Consider the following 21,401-nt stretch of genomic DNA (forward strand, 5'->3'; position numbering starts at 1 on the left):
AAACTAACCTTAACTAAAAGTACTTTTTATAAAACAACTTTTTTCAAATCACAACCACAACCACAACAGCTACCGCAATACCGAACACACATTTAATCCTTAAAATTTGAAGTTGAAGAGGGGAAATAATATATAATAAATTAAATACATTATTAACTTATTTGATACATTATATTTTATATCAATTGAAATTGTGGCTTGGAAAACAGGGATATGTTAATATCATGGCTGCCCATATTTGACCAAGTGGAGAATGGTGGGAAAGAAGCAGAAGTACACAAGAGATGAAAGAATATCTTTTCTAGCTATTAGACCCTCAACAAATTTTTATTTTTTTAAAAAAGTGTATTTTACCAGTTTTTACATAAAAAAATCTCAAATAGAATTTAAAAAGTTTATACAAACAATTAAATAAATTAAAAACTATTTATACAACAAATTTTTTTTATTAAACTCGATCTCTACTCAATCAAAATTAATAAGCTAAATATATAAGCCTGGTCATGAAATTAACTAGGTCAGCAATTTTCTTTTTCTTGATGACTGTTGTATTATTAGAGACAAATAACTTGCTCCTTGTCCTCCCAACTCCAGCTTTTAGTTTGTTTAGAAGGACGAATTTATATGTTAAGCATAATTATTTAAATGATCACACACAATATTTTAAATAAGATAATTCAGAACAACAAAATGTTTATCAATTTATCAATGACAAATCAACACACACAGCTAGCCAAGGAAATTACACAAAGCAGACACTCCGAGCCTTAAGCTGATCTTCGTAAGTGACAAACTGTTGTTGGAAGATCTTAGCCGACAGGACCCTCACAGTAGTAAACCTGAAGAAATTAGACAAACATAGAATTTCAAAATGATGTATTGAGTTCAAAGAAATTTAAATTGCTGAATGAATTAGTTAACTTTGCATTTTATCATGCGACATGCCTTGTCTTGTTCTTTTGCTCTGGTTAAATCTGATGGAGTTCCACTTGAACCTGCCCCTCCAAAACACAAGAGCTTTTGTCAAATAAACACTGAAAAGAATTTAAAAGGAAAAAATGGAATTGAAGAATGGATAAAAAAGTGAAACTAACTATGATAGATATAAATATTCATCACTCGTACCGAACGAGATGTTTCTTCACCACTGTCATCATCATCAACCTTGATTTTAGGGATATGTGCGATCTTGGGCCAATCTTCTCCTGTTCCTTTTTGACACCTTTTGCTCAAACTTGGACAATAAATGACCTTAAGATTTTGAAGTTTCTTTAAATTGCAGATGCAATCTGGCATTTCTCTAATGTTTGGACAGTCTGTGATGATAAGTGTTTGTAAAGATTCTGCAGATCCTTGAAGAAACTGTTCTGGTAGAGCAAGAGTTGCTGGTAAGCTGGCAAATAGTACAATACGAAGGGAAAGAGAAAGAGGTTGAATTTTTTTCTCTTTTTCTTCTTCTATTGTCATTAAATCAAGCTTTTTACAGTTATTGCTTGGGCAACTTCTTTGCTTTGAGCAGACTTCTTGCCATGTCAAGAATCGTGCGATTCTTCCTTTCAGCTACACCATTCAGCTGTGGTGTATACGCAGGTGTTGTCTGATGTCTGATGTCTTGTTGTGTACAATAGGCTTCAAAGTCATTTGCTGTATATTCTCCACCTTGATCAGATCTCACGGTTCTGATCATGTAGCCACTTTGCTTCTCCACAATTGCTTTAAAATCTTTAAAACAATTGAATACTTCTGACTTCCTCTTCAGAAAGTATATCCACGTCTTTCTACTAAAATCATCAATAAAAGTGAGGAAGTACCTATTCTGTCCAGTCGACATAGGCGTTATTGGGCCACACACATCTGTGTGTACTAACTCCAGTGGCCTCTTTGCTCTCCAGTTGACTTCTTTGGCAAAACTGGATTTGTGATGTTTGCTGAGGACACAACTCTCACAGACTTCATCTGGATGATCAATGTGGGGCAAACCTTTGACCATCTTCTTGCTTGCTAGCATCTTCAAGCTCGTGAAATTCAGATGTCCAAGCCTCAGGTGCCAGAGCCATTCTTCACTGTTGGTGATGGCACTCAAACACTTTGCTGCATCATACTGGATGTTCAAAGGAAACATCCTATTCTTGGACATTTTCACATAGGCCATTAATCTCCCATTGTTGTCTCTAATTGTTAGATGACAATTCTTCGAGTAAAAAGTATAACCTCTCTCCATAAGTTGACATAAGCTGATCAGGTTCTGCTTTATGGCTGGGACATAATAGACATTGGCGATGTAGCTGGAATCGCCGTTCTTCAACTTGATTGGGATGCTGCCTTTACCTTTGAATGGAACCTTTGAGGTATCTCCAAAAGTAACTAGACCTTGCTTGGTCTCATCTAGATCACCAAATAACTCTCGGTAGCCACACATGTGATTGCTGGCTCCAGTATCTAGATACCATATATTTTCCTGTTTCTCGCTAAGTTCTTGTTGGACAAGAAATGCAGCTTCTTCTCTGTCATCCTTCTCTGCATAGTTGGTTTGCTCATGTATCTCCAACGGAGCTTTCCTTTGACATTCAGTGCTATAGTGCCCAAATTGATTGCACCTATAACACTGGATATTTCTCTTATCACGGTTATTGTAACCGCCTCCTCTTCCTCTAGGAGTGAATGCTTGTTGTATTTGGCCTCCTCTGGTGGTATTTCTACCACCTCTTCCTCTGAAACTTGTATTCCAAGAACCTCTTCCTTGGAATCTCTGGAATCCTCCTCTGGATTGTTGACTTCCTGCTTGAGTGGTATATCCACTTGTTGAAGTCTCCCCTTGCACATATCTGTCCTTGAGAGACAGCTTTGCTTGTAAGGCATGCTCGATGGCCTTATCTCCATTTCGCTTTACAATCTTCTGCTCATGAGCTTGCAAAGAACTCATAAGCTCATCAACTGTCAACTTGTCCACTTCCTTGGACTCTTCAATGGCGACAACAACAAAATCAAATTTTGGATCTAGGGATCTCAAAATTTTCTCAGTAATTCGAGAATCTATGATGGCTTCTCCATTTCTCCTCATCTGATTGACTATCACCATAATTCTTGTGTGATAATCAGAAATAGACTCCGAGGACTTCATTTGCAATAACTCAAATTCACCTCGCAAAGATTGAAGACGAATCTTCTTGATTCTGTCAGCACCTTTGTACTTTTGTTGGAGAGCCTCCCATATATCATGTGATGTTTCAGCGGAAGCTATGATCTCGAATGTATCTTCATCAAGACCTTGGTAGATGATGGTCTTTGCTTTGTTGTCCTTCTTTCTGTTAACTTTCAGGGCTTGCTTCTGTGCCTCTTGTAAAGCATCTTCTTCTTCTTTGGACTCTGGTTCATCATAACCATAGTGTACAATCTCCAAACACTCTTGTGAACCAAGCAATGCCTTTAATCTGATGCACCAACTATCATAGTTGTCTTTGGTCAGCTTCGGGATGAGTGTTTGTGTACTTTCTGTAGTCATTTTGCTCTTTTAATGACTATATCTCCTTATGGGAGTTGAATTTGGCAAAACGGACACTGTAGATCGATCCGGAATGGTCGAAATAGTCGGGAACCGGTCTGACTTTGTAGAAATCGGGTCAGAAAATGGGTGAACCGGTCCAAAAACCAATTCTATACGGCGGGCGGTTCGCTGGGTTGAACCGGGAATATTCTGTGGAATATTCTATCGGCTCGGCGCGGCTTGGATGCGGCGCGGAGAACGGCTCAGCTCGACAGGGGAATATTCTCGGGAATATTCTTCGGCTCGGCGCACGGCTCGGCTCGGAGATCGGCTTGGAAGCTCAGCTCGGCGCGAATATGGCGCGCGTGTGGACCACTCGTCTTCAACCTCTGGGCGCGTCGTCTGCGCGTGGTCAAACAGTGCAGAATCTTCAGGTGGCGCGTGCGGGCTACCTCCGTCTCCGATCAAGCTGATTTTTGCGGCAGTGAGTTCGTATGGATGAGATCTACACGGTGGAATGATCAAAACTTGTTTTTGACAACTTTGAAAATTCGGCTATCCCAGAAAATACTTCTGTTTTCTGACGAACGGGGCTCTGATACCAATTGTTGGTGGGAGGAACCACTGGTGGTGGCTTTGAAACACTCAAAGGGGATAAAACACAAAGTTTTATTTCAAGAACAAAAGCTTACAGGAGCAAAATAAACTTACAACAAGCTTAACAATACACACCCTCTCTTTCTCTCTAGTGTTTCTCTCTATTCTCTCTACTCTCCCACACATAATAGCATAAGCTCAGCTTGCTATTTATACACGAATTTAAAACAAGATAATTCAACCTTTCCAAGTGTGAAGGCGGCTGTGGACGGTGGTGTGAAGGCGGCTGGCGGCTGCGGCTGGTGGCTGGCGGCTGGTCGGTGGTTGCCTTCCTTGACCTTCTAGATGGATTGAGTTTAATACAACAGTTTTGTCAGTCTTTTTTTTTTTTTCAAAGCTAATATTGTTTTCAGGGAAAATAATTTAAACGAAAAAAGGAATTGAAGAATGGATAAAAATGTAAAACGAAATATGATAGATTTAAATATGGTTTGCTGCTGCTACCTGCATGAGATGTCTCTTCACCATAGTCATCACCGTCAACCTTGATTTTAGATATATGTTTGATCTTGGGCCAATCTTCTCCTGTTCCCCTTCGGCATCTTTTGCTTAAACTTGGACAACGAGTGATCTCAAGATTTTGAAGTTTATTTAAATTGCCGATGCAAACTGGCATTTCTCTAATGTTTGGACAGTTTTTGATGAGAAATGTTTGTAAGGATTCTGCAGATCCTTGAAGAAACTGTTCTGGTAAAGCAAGAGTTGCTGGTAACCATGCAAATTTTACAATACGAAGGGAAAGGGAAAGAGGTTGAATTTTTTCCTTTTTTTCTTTTTCTATTGTCATCAAATCAAGCTTTTCACAGTCAATAATAAATAATTCTTCTAGAGTAGTTAGGCATTTTATGCTTAGTGGCAGAGAAATCAAGCTATTACATCTAATAATAACCAATGTTCGAAGACTTTTAAGACCTTGCATATCTTCGCACAAATTTTCTAGCTTTCCACTTCGAAAAATGAGTAAAGTTTGAAGACACTCCAAACACCCAATCCCTCCTTCTGGCAACCGCTTCTGCTGAGTAGTTAGATCTAAAAATCTAAGGCTGATCATGTGCCTCACATCTTTGGGCAGCTCTTCTAATCCCAAACCTAAAACCAGAGCTTGCAAGTTTTGCAATTTGAAAATAGATTTTGGGAGTATTTTTATTTTTGCGGTGTTCTCAAAATAGAGATATCTCAAATGTTTCAAGGCGCCAATCCTCTCCGGAAAAGCCTCAAATTCAGAATCTTTCATTAATTCCAAAGACCGCAAATGCTTAAATTCTAACAAACATTTCTCAAAGTCTGTTATACTATCTGCAAAGACTATTGACCGCACTTGATGGAAGTTGTTTGGGAATTTGGGGAGAGTTCTATGAAAAAATGAATCAGAGTCAAGAACTGTCAAATGACGGGTCGTTTTGGAAATTTGATGGTTTTGAGAGCTTATGATTGAAAACTCATTTTGAGCCAATGATGATGCAAGATCATGCATTAAATCATGCATCTTAAAGAATGCTCCAGCAATCCTATCGTCATAATCTTGGAAGAAACATCTTGAGATCAACTCGCGCACATAACGCAAGCCAATTTCTTCCAATTTCTCATTTGGATTTGATGATTGAAGAATGAGCCCATGCGCCATCCAAAATTGCACCAATTCGAGATCTGCGAATAGGTAATCTTTTGGAAAAACGGAACAATAAAGAAAGCATCTTTTCAAGTGAGTCGGCAGTCTTTGATAGCTTATTTTCAAGGCAGGTAAAATACCATCTCCCTCTTCTTCCCACTTCTCACTATCTCTCACCGATTCCCACTCTTTTTCATCAGTCCTACCATACAGTTGAGTCCCCATGTTAATCACTGCCAGAGGAACTTGCTTGCATTTTGCCACTATTTCTTTCCCAATTCCATACAAATTTGGATTCAACTCCATTTGCCCTTCCTTGAATGCACACTTGTAAAACAACGACAGACAGTCCGCTTTTGGATTCAACTCCATTTGGATTCAATGCAACATTCAATGAAATTGATTTTGGCAAATATGATGGGCTGGTGATACCTGGAGGACGGGCTCCAGAATATCTTGCCATGAACGAATCTGTGTTAGATTGTGTCAGGAAATTTTCTGACTCAGGAAAGCCAATTGCCTCTGTTTGCCATGGACAATTGATCTTGGCAGCTGCAAATTCAGTAAAAGGTCGGAAATGCACTGCATATCCTGCTGTGAAACCTGTGCTCATTGATGCTGGTGCTTATTGGGTTGAACCTGAAACAATGAAAGCTTGTGTTGCTGATGGCAATATCATCACCGGAGCTACATATGAGGGGCATCCTGAGTTCATCCAGCTATTTGTGAGAGCACTGGGGGGCAAGATAACTGGTTCAGATAAGAAAATTTTGTTTCTCTGTGGGGTAAGTTCTAATTATTTGTTTTTAATTCTTAATTTTTCTTTTTCCATTGACTGAGGTCATGCTTATGAAACATGTGTTGTCTCATAGTTGCTAAGAATCCTTGCTTCTTTTGTTCTTGCTTGCAGGATTTCATGGAAGATTACGAGGTAACTGTTCCTTTTCAGTCTCTTGAAGCTCTTGGGTGCCATGTTGATGCAGTTTGCCCCAAGAAGAAGGCTGGGGACACCTGCCCAACTGCAGTCCATGATTTTGAAGGTGACCAAACTTACAGTGAGAAGCCTGGTCATAGTTTCACTCTAACAGCAAGCTTTGAAGGTTTGGATGCCTCAAATTATGATGCTCTTGTCATTCCTGGAGGTCGGGCTCCAGAATACTTGGCACTGGATGAGACAGTGATTGCTTTGGTGAAAGAATTCATGCACTCTAAGAAGCCTGTTGCATCTATCTGCCATGGGGAGCAGATCTTAGCTGCTGCCGGAGTTCTTAAGGTAGTTTTGTGTTGTCTTGCGAGGAATGTGGTGTATTTTCTTCACATAACGCACCTAGAATATGTGCAAATGCAACTAATTTATAGTTGTGTGCACATGTTTTTGTTTGTTAGAAAAACTGCCATCAATGAACATTCAAGGAGACATGGAAATGCTTAAACATTAATTTTACCATGCATCTTTTAACATTGAAAATTATACTCCTGTCTTTCCCTGTTCAAACTTTAACTCGGACTAGGTGCCTTTTTTTATTAGATTTAGCTCTGTAGAATTTCATATGCAACTGCTCATGGCTTATATCTTCACATGAGAAATTCAAACTCCTCGATCATCATATTTAAAGTTCCATGAGAATTGTTTTCAAGGGCCCTTTTATCTTCTATATTTGGAACGTACTTCTCTTGATCATAGAATTACAAATATTATGCTATTTCATGTGTCAGGCTGTATAATCGCTAATATGAATCATCTTTGCAGGGAAGAAAATGTACCGCATATCCTGCTGTGAAGCTGAATGTTGTCTTGGGAGGGGCAACATGGCTAGAACCTGATCCAATAGATCGCTGCTACACTGATGAAAACTTGGTTACAGGTGCTGCTTGGCCAGGGCACCCTCAGTTCGTCTCTCAGTTGATGGCCTTACTTGGCATCCGAGTGTCATTTTAGCTATTTTCATGTAACTAGTATGCTTGTATCTTATATCAAATAACATGGGGATGTATGCGGTTTCCATGTTTGGGTCTAGGAATCCATCTTGTATCACATGGATCCTTGTCACTTGTATGCGGTTTGCCTGAGCCGAAAATAGACTTCTATACCATGCAAACAAGTGACTTTCTGGATTGTTGGTTGTGGGAAATGAGTGATGACCTATCCATAGGGTGCTGTGAATGAATCATGTGGCCTGATTATAAAGGATGTGGAATTTTGCTTGCACTTGCAATTCTAACTCATTATTTTGAATTTGATTTTGAACACGGAATGGTGAAGATATGTTGGTTATTTTATTGGCAGGGGATTTTGCTTATAATATGAATAATCGTAGACACAAAGAACGGGTCATTTCATTAATGATGTGGAAAAAAGTGGATGAAATCACCTCAAAGATCATGCTGATCGCGATAACAAGTAGGTGAGTTAGTCTCAATGCGATCTAGTCCAACAATAACAAAGCTCCCATTAAATATTTTTATTGGTTGCCATGTGCATTGATCCAACATTAACGAAGAGAGTTACAGTACATTTTTTGTCAACGATAACAAAGAGAGATAAAGAATCCGTTTCTCTTGCACTTGCAGTCTTTATAAAAGCACGAAACTCCACTTGAGAGATGATAGCAATAAACAAAGCTAAAGCTTAAGTCTTATTTTTTAGCATCAGCAATGGCTAATTGCAAGCCACAGAAGAAAGTTTTATTGTTATGTGGGGATTTCATGGAAGATTATGAGGTGGGTTGCTTTCATTTTTATCTTTCTCATTTTGGAGTTGTTTTCCCCCTTGAAGTCTTCAAATGATTGGGTTTTTTATGTTTTGCAGGCTATGGTTCCATTTCAAGCCTTGCAGGCTTATGGAATAGCAGTTGATGCTGTCTGTCCTGGCAAGAAAGCTGGTGATTGTTGCCGCACTGCAATTCAAGACTCTGGTGCCTATCATGGCTATCAGGTCTCCTCTCTCTCATTTTATGTTAATCTCTTACAATATCCATTTCTTAATAAAAATATTATTTGTTTGGATATAAAATGTATCCAAATTTAGTTACTTGCAACTCCGACTTGGTTCTGTTTAATTGTTTGTCTTCTGATATGGATGCTGGAGTAATGGTAGAAGATGTATTAGTGATGATCTTGAATTGATGGCGATAGTGGTTGTGGTGGGAATGATAATGATTTTGTGATGGGTTGTGCCCAGTGTTAAAGATATAATAGTTATTATGATGATCATTTTACGTCCATAATGTGTAAACTGAGCTCCCTTTTTGATGTGTTCTGTTGGCAAATATAGTACAGCCACTCATTTCCCTAGCTCTGATATGTGTTTTTGGAACTTCACTTACCGTAGACTTTTACAGAGAAGCGTGGACACAACTTTAGTCTCAATGCGAACTTCGATGAAGTTGATTTTAGGAAATATGACGGGCTGCTTCTACCAGGAGGCAGGGCTCCAGAATATCTTGCCATAAATGAATCCGTGTTAGATTGTGTGAGGAAGTTTTCCGACTCAGGAAAGCCGATTGGCTCTATCTGTCATGGACAATTGATCTTGGCAGCTGCTGGCTCGGTAAAAGGTCGGAAGTGCACTGCACTCCATGCTCTGGGACCTGTGCTCATCGATGCTGGTGCTCATTGGATTGAACCCAAAACCAGGAAGGATAGCGTCGCTGATGGCAATATCATCACTGGAGTTATATATAGGGCTCATCCTGAGTACATTCGGCTTTTTGTGAAGGCACTACGAGGCAAGGTAACTGGTTCAGATAAAAGGATTCTGTTTCTCTGCGGGGTAAGTTCTATTGTTCTAATACAATTACTACCTGTCTCTTACTATCAAGCTTGAGGAAACATATGTTTTCCTTGTTTACTAAGAATCCTTTGTTCTTTTATTTCTGCTTGCAGGATTTCATGGAAGATTATGAGGTAACTGTTCCTTTTCAGTCCCTTCAAGCTCTTGGGTGCCATGTTGATGCGGTTTCCCCCAAGAAAAAGGCTGGGGATATCTGCCCAACTGCAGTCCACGACTTTGAAGGTGACCAAACTTACAGTGAGAAGCCAGGCCATAATTTCATTTTAACTGCTTCCTATGAAGGTTTGGATGCCTCTAGTTATGATGCTCTCGTCATCCCTGGAGGCCGGGCTCCAGAATACTTGGCACTGGATGAGACAGTGATTGCCTTGGTGAAAGAATTTATGCAATCGAGGAAGCCTGTTGCATCCATCTGCCATGGGCAACAGATCTTAGCTGCTGCTGGAGTTCTTAAGGTAGTTTCCTGTTGTCTTGTGAGGAAGCCTGTTCATAGACTTACAAATACTATGCTATCACATGTCCCATGGCTTATAATCTTCAATGCGAATCACGTTTGCAGGGTAGAAAATGTACTGCATACCCTACGGTGAAGCTGAATGTTGTCTTGGGAGGGGCAACATGGCTAGAACCTGATCCAATAGATCGCTGCTACACTGATGAAAACTTGGTTACCGGAGCTGCTTGGCCAGGGCACCCTGAGTTTCTCTCTCAATTGATGGCCTTACTTGGTATTCAAGTGTCATTTTAGCTGCTACAATGTTAAATAATGTGCCTGTATCTTATTTCAAATAACATACCGATGCAGACACCATGCATGTTTGGGTCTAGAAACCCATCTTGTATCAAATAACACATGGATTCCATATCTGTTACTGGAATCCTTGTCACTTGTGTTCATCTTTGCCTGTGGAAAAAATAGACTTTCATATTGTTCAAAGCAACAACTCTTAGGATTGTTGGTCGTGCGAATCAGTGATGGCCGAGTGCCCCTTCCATGAAACCATGTGCCCATTGATGCTGACACCCATTGGGTTGAACTTAGAATCGCAAATCCGATTCCAATGAGATCCGCTTTCATCTATCCAAATCTAAATAAAGGATAGAGAGATTTTTGTATCCAAAGAGAGAAATAGAAATCTTCAGCTTGTTCAGGTATCCAAAGAGGAGATGGAGGGAGGTGAGGAAGCTTATATGGAGATGAATTCGTTGTTAATGTCAGCAATATTTCTAGGGCTTCATACAAGGGGCATCCTGAGATCTTCCAGCTATTTGTGATGGCATTGGGAGGCAAGATAACAAGTTCGGATAAAAGGATTTCGTTCCTCTGTGGGGTAAATTAATATGGCTTGACAAAAATGTGTCTGGTTACTATAAGAATCCTTGCTTCTTCAATCCGCCCCTTCTTGTCAGGTGTCATTGAAGATAACAAGGGAAACATTCCTTTTTCAATCCCTTCAAGATCTTAGGTGCCATGTCGATGCAGTGTTGCCGGAATAAGAAGGTTGAGGGCTTATGCTCAACTGCAGTGCATGAGTGGATGGCTTGCATAGTTTACAGAGAAAGGCTAGGTCATGTTCTCAAACTAACAGCTTCCTATGAACGTCTAAATTTATGATACCCTTCTTATCCCTGGAAGCCAGGCTGAAGAGTGTTTAGCAGTGAGATAATACAGTGACTGAGCTGGTGGAATACTTAATGCAATCATACAAGCCAGTCAGAGGCCACACAGGGCTTTGCTGTGCCGCCTAAGTCCTTAAGGTTGTTTCAAATGCTAAAACTATCCTTGCTGCACTAATGAGAGTTTGATCAATGTGCACATGTGATGTATTTTGTACCGAAAAACAAGCGAATGGAGACTCAACGTTGAGGATGATAAAATAAAAGGTAGAGAAGTTCTTGTTCAAGTTCTGCAACTAGAACGAAATATCAGCATACTACATATGCTTCTCAAGTTTAGCAAGACCAACATAGAGAATGATGCCTATTTACCTGTGGATAAATTATTTCACATCCTTGAGATTTGGAGAGGAAATGTAGCATCATGGATTGCACCTCTAGAAGGGACTAGGTGGAGATTATCGAAGTAGCCAAGTCTCTCTAATAGGTGTCTTTGACAGCTCTCGGCACCCATAATTCCAGCTGAGTATGCTCCATGCACAGATCCTTGATGGTCCTCCATGCTAACTGCTTCTCCTCCAAAGAAGAGATTGGCCAAGGGTGCGCGGAGTCTCTCATATGAATCTTCAGGCTTTCCAACCAGATCATAAGAGTAACAACCAAGTGAGTTCGGGTCTGTTCCCCATCGTGTTACAAGATACTGAACCTGTTCCAGCAGAGCCAATGATATCAGTTTAGAACATTTTTACATAAGAACTTGACTTTATATTTTGTCTCTTTTTATTTCATCTTTCAATAAAGCTAGCATGATTTACGGGTTTGTTAGGGTAATCCCGGTTGCCTTAGTTTACGAGTTTGATCGAGTTTTTTTTTAATTGAATTTAATTTTTTTATCGTCTATTTTCTTCTCATATTGTTAAAAAAATAGTTTCAAAAAAAGTTATGTTATTAAACTTTATAAAATCCATGGGCCTATTTACAGGTTTGGTTGATTGACTTGGTTCGCGGGTCTAATAAGTTTAACTTTTTTAAATTAAAATTTTTTTTCATCCTTAGATACTAAATTAATTGGGAATTTAGTTTCATAATTAGTTTCGTTTTGTATTTTATGAGGTTATCTTAATCTAGAAAACATCTCAGTATTGAGATTGTGTTTGATTTTATAATCATCTATTTTTGGTATTTGTAGTTAAATAAAAAAATAGATTTTTTTTTTATAATCCTAGTGGAGTCCATTACTCAGTTCACAGGTTTGACGTACTAGCCCGGCTTACCCGATTCATAGGTTTGACAAGTTTACTCACCGATATGATATGTTTTTTTTTTTGCTCTTTTAATTTATTTCTTCTTAATTTTAATATTTAATATTGAATTTGTTGAGAAATATACTGTATTATTGATTTTTATTTACTTTCTAAAGATAATTATCTTAAATAAATATTTATTTTTAGAATGACCATTTGTTTTCTAACATGTGTATGAATTATTGTCTTTGGCATGTACCCTTATCTTTGACCATTGAAATGTATTTTAATTTTAAAAGTTCTTTTTGGTGGAATTTACGTGTTTTTACTAAATGCACCCATTTTATTAAAGGAGCTTAGCCGGTGCACTTCCTAACTTTTGCGAAGACCAAACAGAGCAAACAGTTGTTTTTTCGTCAATTATTGCCTACAAATCAATTTCTTATTATGAGTGCATTACAGCTGCGTAGCAGAGTAATAACTTGTTTATTTTTGTATTTTATATGTATGTTTTAGAAATTTTAATTTTCTAAAATTTATTTTACTTTAAATTAAATTTGTCTTGATTTTTTTTAATATACTGATATGAATTAATTTTTTTTTGATTTTTTTATATCATTTTAATTTAAATTAAATTAGAGTGGAACCATAATTCCACCCTTGATATTATTACTTAATCTTTACTTATATACAAAAATCTCAAGCTGCTGAAGAGGGGAAATATTGTTTAACAAATCAAGTACGTTCTTAACTTATTTGATTATGTAGGCCCTATTTGTTTTTGTATTTTAAAAACACTTCTAAAAATATTTAAATTTTTTTTGTTTAAAATTAATATTTTTTAATGCTTTCTAATCATTTTAATATACTAATATCAAAATAATCATTTTAATACATTTTTTAAAAAAAAAAACTTTAAAATATAATCACACTATTATACTCTCAATCACCCTACATGCAATAAAACCATACAAAAAAGGTAACGGTGAGAGTTTTTCAAGGTTTTGCTGGGATATTGGATTTATGAATTTTTAAGAGTTTTAATAGGCTATGGGCCCAGTAGTGTTTGGGTCATGGCCCAAACTAGTCTTAAAATATTTTCTTTCGAACATGGCCAGAGAAAAAATAATCAAATAAAAAAACAATAAAAAATTTATCCTTTACTTTGTGGTGATTGAAGGAACGAATGTACGATGGTCATCAAATCTTTTACTTTGGAAAGATTCTTATAGCACAATAGCATAATACAACCCTTGTAGAAAAGCAAGCGATGTCTTTCTCAGAATATAAGATGCATCAGAGATCAAAGATGATCATGTTCTATCCTATCTTGCGTACTTTCTCAGGAGTTTTCAATTATGATAGTAATGATGATGCTAATTAATTTTATTTAGATTTAAAAATATAAAAAATACACAATTAATAGCAATGTACTAGTTACGTGACCCGCGCGATGCCACGAGTTATTTTTTTTACATAAAAAATATCAAAAAAAGCTAAGATTTAAAAGTGTTAGGTCTTTCTGCAAAGCTACACCCAAGAGTCTTGGGTTTGGCTGCAACGCCTGATCTAAGGTTAATATTTATAATATTAATAATAACATTAAACTTGCATGACCCAAGTTTAAGTGGGTTTGACTGCAATACCAAACGCAATAGCCTTGGATGTACGTTTGGCTGTAAGGTCGTGTCATAAAAATGTGATAATTAAATAGATTAATTAAAATAAAAAAAACAAAGAAAAAAAACCAACAGAATGAAAAAAAAACTAATGAAGAAAAAGAAAAAAAATCTGAATTAATTGGGTTAACCCGTCAAATCTGGGATCTGCGTCATGAAAGGTTGATAATTAAATAGGAAAAAACAATTGACGGGTTTATCGAGAATTAACTGGGTTAACCCGTCAAACCCAGAATTCATATCATGAAAGTTTGATAACTAAATAGAAAGAAAGTTAACATTAACAAACTAAACTAAACAAAAAAAATTAATTAAAAAGAAAAAAATCTGGGTTAACTCGTCAAACTAGGTTAACCCATCAAACCCGAGATCCGTATTATGAAAGTCTGATAACTAAATAAAAAAAAATTAACAATAACAAATTAAATCAAACAAAAAAATTCATTAAAAAAACAAAAAAAATAAAAAAAAAGACAGTTAAGCGTTTCATTTACTTTTTAGTATATGTTATAATATAATATAATATATTATAATTATAATTATAATTATAATTATAATATAATATAATAATTATAATAATATAATATATTAATAATGGGGAAAGTGTAAAAGGCGTGGGGAAAGTAAATTGCTAATGGCATAAAGTTTCACTTTGTAATAATACTTGTTTTTAATTACTTTGATAATTTAATATCCTTAATTGACGAGAGTTTTTACTATAATAGATTATTGTAAGAAATATCACATAACACATTTTTGGATGTGATAGATTCATAACTCCTCCAAAGCTTCAAATATTTTTTTAATTTTAATCTTTAAATTCTCATAATAATTATGTATCTTCTAGAAATAACATAGTTATTATTCAACCTTTATTTTATCTTCGAACTTGTCTTTACAATTTTTATGTTAACATCCCCACTTAAAATCTTCGACTAAATGCCCACATAATTGTTGAATCCACTGGTTTTGTTTATCTAAATCAAAACAAATCATTAATAAAACCCTTCAAGTATAATGCATATTGTGCTAGAAAAAAGAGAGAGAAGGAAATAAAGCTTTTTGCATGCAGGGGTGGCTGGCAGAGGCATAATCTGTAAATTTTTTTCCCGTTTTCCCTTTGAATGTGAAAAAACATTATAACCATCCATAGTATTTTAAAGAAAAAAATATGAAACAAAATCGATAAAAATTATTTTGAAAAAAAATCATAAAAATAAAATAAAAAAAATCATGTAGGAAAACATTATAGTAATTCATAATTTTTTAAGAAAAACAACAACAAAACTAAATTTTCAACCAATTCAATATTAAAAAAAAAAAGACAATCTTGAAAAAAAAAACAATGTAAAGCCCAAAATAAGAAAAAAAATATGGGAAAAAAACATAAAAAAAATAAAAAAACAAAAAAAAAGGAAAGTGTAAAAGGCATGGCGAAAGCTGCAATACTTTCCCCATGCCTTTTAGAGTATTATATAAGGAAAAAAACTAATTAAATTTTTAACTAATTCAATATTAAAAAAAAATCGACAAAGATAATTTTTTAAAAAAACACAAAAAAAGGCAATCTTGGGAAAAAAATGTAAAGCCCAGAAAAGGGGAAAAAATAAAAACAATGTGGAAAAAAAAGAAAAAAGAAAAAAGAAAAAAGAAAGCAAAAAAAAAGAACAAACAGAAAAAAAACAAAAAAAAGAGGAAAGTGTAAAAGGCGTGGGGAAAGCTACAGTATTTTTCCTATACTTTTTAGAGTATTACTTAATACGAAGATATGAGAATATTAATCAATTATTAATGATAAAGTTAATAATTTTATATATAAAAAAGTATATTTTAGAGATGGAGTTTGAAAATATTTTAACTATAAAATCCAATGGAGGGAGGGAGTGGAAGTACACAAGAGATGAAAGAATATCTAGCTATTTAACCCTCAACAAATATTTTTTTTTAAAAAAAGTATATTTGCAGATTTTTACCTGTTTTTATACATAAATAAATCTCAAATAGAATTTAAAAAATTTATACATTTATATAATTAAATAAATTAAAAATTATTTATACAACAAAAAAATTATTAAGCTAGATTTTTACTCAATTAAAAATTAATAAGCTAAATACATAATCCGGGTGATTAACTCAATTAGATCAAGTAATTTTCTTGATGATTGTTGTATTATTAGAGACAAGTAGCTTGCTCCTTCTCCTCTCAACTTCAGCTTTTAGTTTGTTTAGTAGGGACGAATTTATATGTTAAGCATAATTATTTAAATGATCACACACAATATTTTAAATAAGATAAGTTGAATAAGATAAAGAGGCAAGCCAATAAATCAGAACAACCAAATGTTTATTAATTTATTAATGACAAATCATCACACACAGCTAGCCAAGGAATTTAAAAGATAAAAAAAGGGATTGAAGAATGGATAAAAATGTGAAACTAACTATCATAGATTTAAATACTCGTCACTCGTACCTAACCAGATTTTTCTTCACCACTGTCATCATCATCAACCTTGATTTTAGGGATATGTGCGATCTTGGGCCAATCTTTTCCTGTTCCCCTTCGACACCTTTCGCTCAACCTTGGACAATCAATGATCTCAAGATTTTGAAGTTTCTTTAAATTACTGATGCAATCTGGCATTTCTCTAATGTTTGGACAGTCTTTGATAATAAATGTTTGTAAAGATTCTGCAGATCCTTGAAGAAGTTGTTCTGGTAAAGCAAGAGTTGCTGGTAACATTGCAAATATTACAATACAAAGGGAAAGGAAAAGAGGTTGAATTTTTTCCTCTTTTTCTTTTTCTATTGTCATCAAATCAAGTTTTTCACAGTCAATAATACCAAATTCTTCCAGAGTAGTTAAGCATTTTATGCTTCGAGGCAGAGAAATCAAGCTTCCACAGCTAATAATAATCAATTTTCGAAGACTTTTAAGACCTTGCATGTCTTCAAACAAATTTTCTAGATTTTCACACTCAAAGATGATTAAAGTTTGAAGACACTCCAAACACCCAATCCCACCTTCTGGCAACCGCTTCTGCTTAGTAATTACATATAAAAATCTAAGGCTGATCATGTACCTCACATCTTTGGGCAGCACTTCTAATCCAAAACCTAAAACCAGAGCTTGCAAGTTTTGTAATTTGAAAATAGATTTTGGGAGTCTTTTCATTTTTGTGCTCCAATGAAAATGGAGATATCTCAAATGTTTCAAGGCGCCAATCCCCTCCGGAAAAGCCTCAAATTCAGAATCTTCCAATAATTCCAAAGATGGCAAATGCTTAAATTCCGACAAAGATTTCTCAAAATCTGTTTTGCATGTAGGCCCCACCATACTATCTGCAAAGACTATTGACCGCACATGGTGGAACTCATTTGAATACTTGGGGAGAGTTTTATGAAAAAATGAATCAGAGTCAAGAACTGACAAATGACGGGTAGTTTTGGCAATATGGTGGTTTTGAGCCAATGATGATGCAAGATCATGCATTAAATCATGCATTTTAAAGGTAGCTGCAAACCACATAACCTCATAATCTTGGAAGAAACATCTTGAGATCAACTCGCGCACATAACGCAAGCCGACATCTTCCAAGTTCTCATTTGGATTTGGTGATTGAAGAATGAGCCCATGTGCCATCCAAACTTGCACCAAAAGGAGATCTATGAACGGGTAATCTTTTGGAAAAACCGAACAATAAAGAAAGCATCTTTTCAAGTGAGTCGGCAGTCTTTGATAGCTTATTTTCAAGGCAGGTAAAATACCATCTCCCTCTTCTTCCCACTTCTCACTGTCTCTCACCGATTTCCACTCTTTTTCATCAGTCTTGCCATACAGTTGAGTCCCCAAGTTAATCACTGCCAGAGGAACTTGCTTGCATTTTTCCACTATTTCTTTCCCAATTCCAACCAAATTTGGATACAACTCCTTTTCCCCTTCCTTGAATGCACACTTGTAAAACAACGACAGACAGTCCTCTTGACCAAGAAGACTTAGGTTGTACGCAGCAACAGTACCCATAATCTCAGCAACACGTAGACTACGGGTAGTTACTATAATCTTACTTCCATCAGCCCCTTTTGATAACAAAGTCTTCAACAACAACCATTTTTGAGCTTCTTCATTCCAAACATCATCCAAAAGAAGCAAGTATTTCTTACCATTCAAAATTTCTTCAAGTTTTTTATTAAGTTCACCCTCATCCAAATCCGCACATCTTTCCCCAGTTGCAGATTTAATAATTTTTTGCACCACTTGTTTCAAGCAAAAATCATCTGAAACACATGCCTCCAGCTTCAGATCAAAATCATGAGTGTTTACAATCTCATCATCACACACCGATTTGGCAAGAGATGTCTTCCCCAAGCCTCCCATTCCTACTATCGGAAGGACAAGGGGATGTGCATCACCAACCTTAAAAGGTGCAATTAAAAGGTTGATGATGCGTTCTTTGTCTTCATCTCTTCCGATAAGACCGGAAAAGCTATCAAAGGATCGGTTCATCTTTGTTTCCTCATGCAAGACATGACTACAATCAATAGCCTGCTCGCTGAGGTTGAAGTCAGACTTAAGAGCTGAAATCTCAGCTAGTCTTTCTATGATCTTCTTTATATTATGACCCATTCTTAAACGGAATGCATTCATATTAGAACTCGTAAAGAAGTGTTGTACCTTTCTGCTGGTGCTCCCTTTAGTTTTCACCACCTGCCTTTGCAAAGTTTCGCACTCGATTTCGTCCAGCACGTCCTCTGCATCATACAAGACTTCTCTGAGCATTTGGAGCCAGAGCCGAATCCTCTCATTCTTGGATTGTTGCTTCTCAGCATCGGACAGCACCGCGTTGATGGCTTTCAATCTCTCTTCAAGACGTGCAAGGTCATCTTGAAAGCCCCATGCCAAACGAAATTCTTGAACAGCAAAAGAGCCTAACTTCCCTAAAAGGGATTTTGCAATCTCGGCTGCAAAAGCTTCTGCCATTTTCTTATTGAGTGAGGGGGGAAGTGTTTGATAGGAAAAAATGATTGAGATAAGAGTGGAGTTCCGCTTTCTGAGTGGAGAGGAGAAGTCGTTAAGTCTTCTTGATCATAAAATTAAGGGACGAAAAGTCAAAAAGAATAAATTTACAAGTAGTTGCTAATAATTTAGAGTTATGCAATTGCGTTGTAGCTTCTCCCATGGAATATTGGCCACACATGCTCGAACTCATTTGGGGAATTTGGAAGAGTTTGATGAATCAAGAACTGACAAATGAATCAAACTATCAATGTTCTCCTTTTTTGTAAGTTTTTCATAAGCAGATGTAAATATTCTACTAGACGTATTATAAAAGTAAAATACAACAATTCAATAATATATAAAATATACTAAATTAGAAAATTAAGAAAAAAAAGTTGAAAGCAACACAGAGATTGTAGCTTCTAAATAGTTTTTTGCTTGCTATATTTGTCGTTGTAAATTATGAATGGCTACCTGGGATGCTATTCGTTGTAAATAGTTTTTTATTTATTTATGTGATGGAGTATTCATATAATTGACGTCATTTACGAATCAGCAGGCATGGGAAAGGTACACAGTCACCCATTATTACAAAGAAAAGCTAAATTACATGGAAAAAGTATTCTACTGTTACAATGTTTTTTTACATTGGTTTATATATATATATATATATATATAACTATTTTTAAATTTTTTTTAATTTTTGTTAATATTAAAATGGTTGAAAATTTAGTTTTATAATTTTTTTTCTTTTACTTTTCTTTCTATGAGATTAGCATGATTTGTAAGTTTGTAGATGTAACATAGATTGTCACATTTTATAGATTTGGTGGGTTTTTAATTGAACTTGATTTTTTTATTCTATTTTTTCTCATATTGTTAAAAAAATTATTTTAGAGAAAAACTATGTTATTAAACTTTATGAAGTAACAAAAATTAAAGGATATAAGAAAAACCATTGTTCTCCTAATTACATTGTGGATTACAATAGTAATTCATAGTATTTTGCTTCTTTTTTTTCTTTTGCTTTTTCTTTTGAATTTTTATTGATTTCATCTTTTAAAATTGACATTATTAAGAATTTAGCTTTGTAATTTGCTTCTTTTTTTATATATATGAGGTTAATGTGGTTTACGGGTTTGTTAAGGTAAACCCGGTTGCCCCGGTTTATGAGTTTGGTGTTTGTCTTCTTTTTTTTTTAATTGAACTTAACTTTTTTTATAGTCTATTTTTTTCTCATATAGTTAAAAAATAATTTTAAAGAAAAGTCATGTTATTAAATTTTATAAAGTAACAAAAATTAAAGGGTATGAAAAAACCATGGTTCCCCCCCACACATTGCACAGTGAATGACAATAGCAACCCACAGTGTTTTACTTTTTTTCTTTTTTCTTTATGTTTTTGAATTTTTGTCATGATTGTTTTTTCAAATTTGTTTTTGTCAATTTTATCTTTTAATATTGAGATGATTAAGAATTTGGTTTCATAATTTATTTCTTTTTATCTTACCTTTCTATAAGGTTAACATGGTTTGTGGGTTTGTTAGAGTAACCCTGGTTGCCCTGGTTTATGAGTTTGGTGGAATGTTTTTTTTTTAATTGAACTTAATTTTTTTTATCATCTATTTTCTTCTCATATAATTAAAAAAAAATAGTTTTAGAAAAAAGTTATATTATTAAACCTTATAAAGTCCATAGGTCTATTCACATGTTTGGTTGATTGATTTAATTTGTTGGTTTAGCAGGTTTAACTTTTTTAAATTAGTTTTTTTTTCATCCATAAATACTAAATTAATCGGGAATTTTTAATTTCATAATTGGTTTCTTTTCGCCTTTTATGAGGCGAAAAAAATAAACCAGTTCAGCTTATTTAATTTACAAGTTTGACAAATTTAACCATTAAAATTATATGTTTTTTTTCTACCTTTTAATAATTTTTAATTTATTTCTTTTTAATTTTAACAGACTCATCACTTAGATGATGATATTAAAATAATCTTATAGAAATTTTTTTCTTTTAATTGTGAGTGCATTACAGCTGCTGAGCATCTTTGACCATTGTATGCACTTTTTTTATTTTTTATTTTTTATACTCAAAATGGTTTGTGGATGGGTTCGTAGACGTTGTTTTTTCGTCTTGTAGTAAGTCAATTATTGCCTACAAATCAATTTATTATAATGAGTGTATTACGGCTGCGGAGCATCTTTGACCATTGTTTGCCCCTTTTATTTTCCCCTCTTATATTCTTATTTCTCTTTGTTTAAATTGGATTGTTTAACAAAAACCACATTCCCAATAATTCTCCTGCCGAATGGTCCC

General features: G+C 35.2%; 4 protein-coding genes across 4 annotated transcripts in view; 2 read left to right on the plus strand and 2 right to left on the minus strand.

Moving 5' to 3' along the window:
- Window positions 1-693: 693 nt before the first annotated feature.
- The window catches only part of LOC133670892 (disease resistance protein RGA2-like), a 36,506-nt gene continuing 15,798 nt past the window's right edge, over window positions 694-21,401 (minus strand). The window contains exons 2-3 of the transcript XR_009834174.1: window positions 946-995; window positions 694-839 (exon numbers count right to left, since the gene is read on the minus strand). The gene's annotated coding sequence lies outside the window, so the exon portion shown is untranslated. The remainder of the gene's footprint in view (window positions 840-945; window positions 996-21,401) is intronic.
- On the plus strand, window positions 6,071-7,959 carry LOC133670853 (protein DJ-1 homolog D-like). Its single transcript, XM_062091448.1, has 3 exons — window positions 6,071-6,535; window positions 6,661-7,023; window positions 7,501-7,959. Exons 1-3 carry the CDS (start codon window positions 6,071-6,073, stop codon window positions 7,687-7,689), a joined length of 1,017 nt encoding a protein of 338 aa, XP_061947432.1. The 3' UTR covers window positions 7,690-7,959.
- Window positions 8,076-10,487, plus strand: LOC133670649 (protein DJ-1 homolog D-like). Its single transcript, XM_062091204.1, has 6 exons — window positions 8,076-8,155; window positions 8,322-8,471; window positions 8,560-8,685; window positions 9,082-9,522; window positions 9,636-9,998; window positions 10,103-10,487. Exons 2-6 carry the CDS (start codon window positions 8,406-8,408, stop codon window positions 10,289-10,291), a joined length of 1,185 nt encoding a protein of 394 aa, XP_061947188.1. The 5' UTR covers window positions 8,076-8,155; window positions 8,322-8,405; the 3' UTR covers window positions 10,292-10,487.
- Window positions 11,549-19,064, minus strand: LOC133670854 (disease resistance protein RGA2-like). The gene is made up of 3 exons (XM_062091449.1): window positions 17,024-19,064; window positions 16,596-16,816; window positions 11,549-11,866 (listed from the first exon to the last, which is right to left on the minus strand). Exons 1-3 carry the CDS (start codon window positions 19,062-19,064, stop codon window positions 11,549-11,551), a joined length of 2,580 nt encoding a protein of 859 aa, XP_061947433.1.

The sequence above is a fragment of the Populus nigra genome, chromosome 13 (genome assembly GCF_951802175.1).
Source record: "Populus nigra chromosome 13, ddPopNigr1.1, whole genome shotgun sequence".
NCBI lineage: Eukaryota > Viridiplantae > Streptophyta > Magnoliopsida > Malpighiales > Salicaceae > Populus > Populus nigra.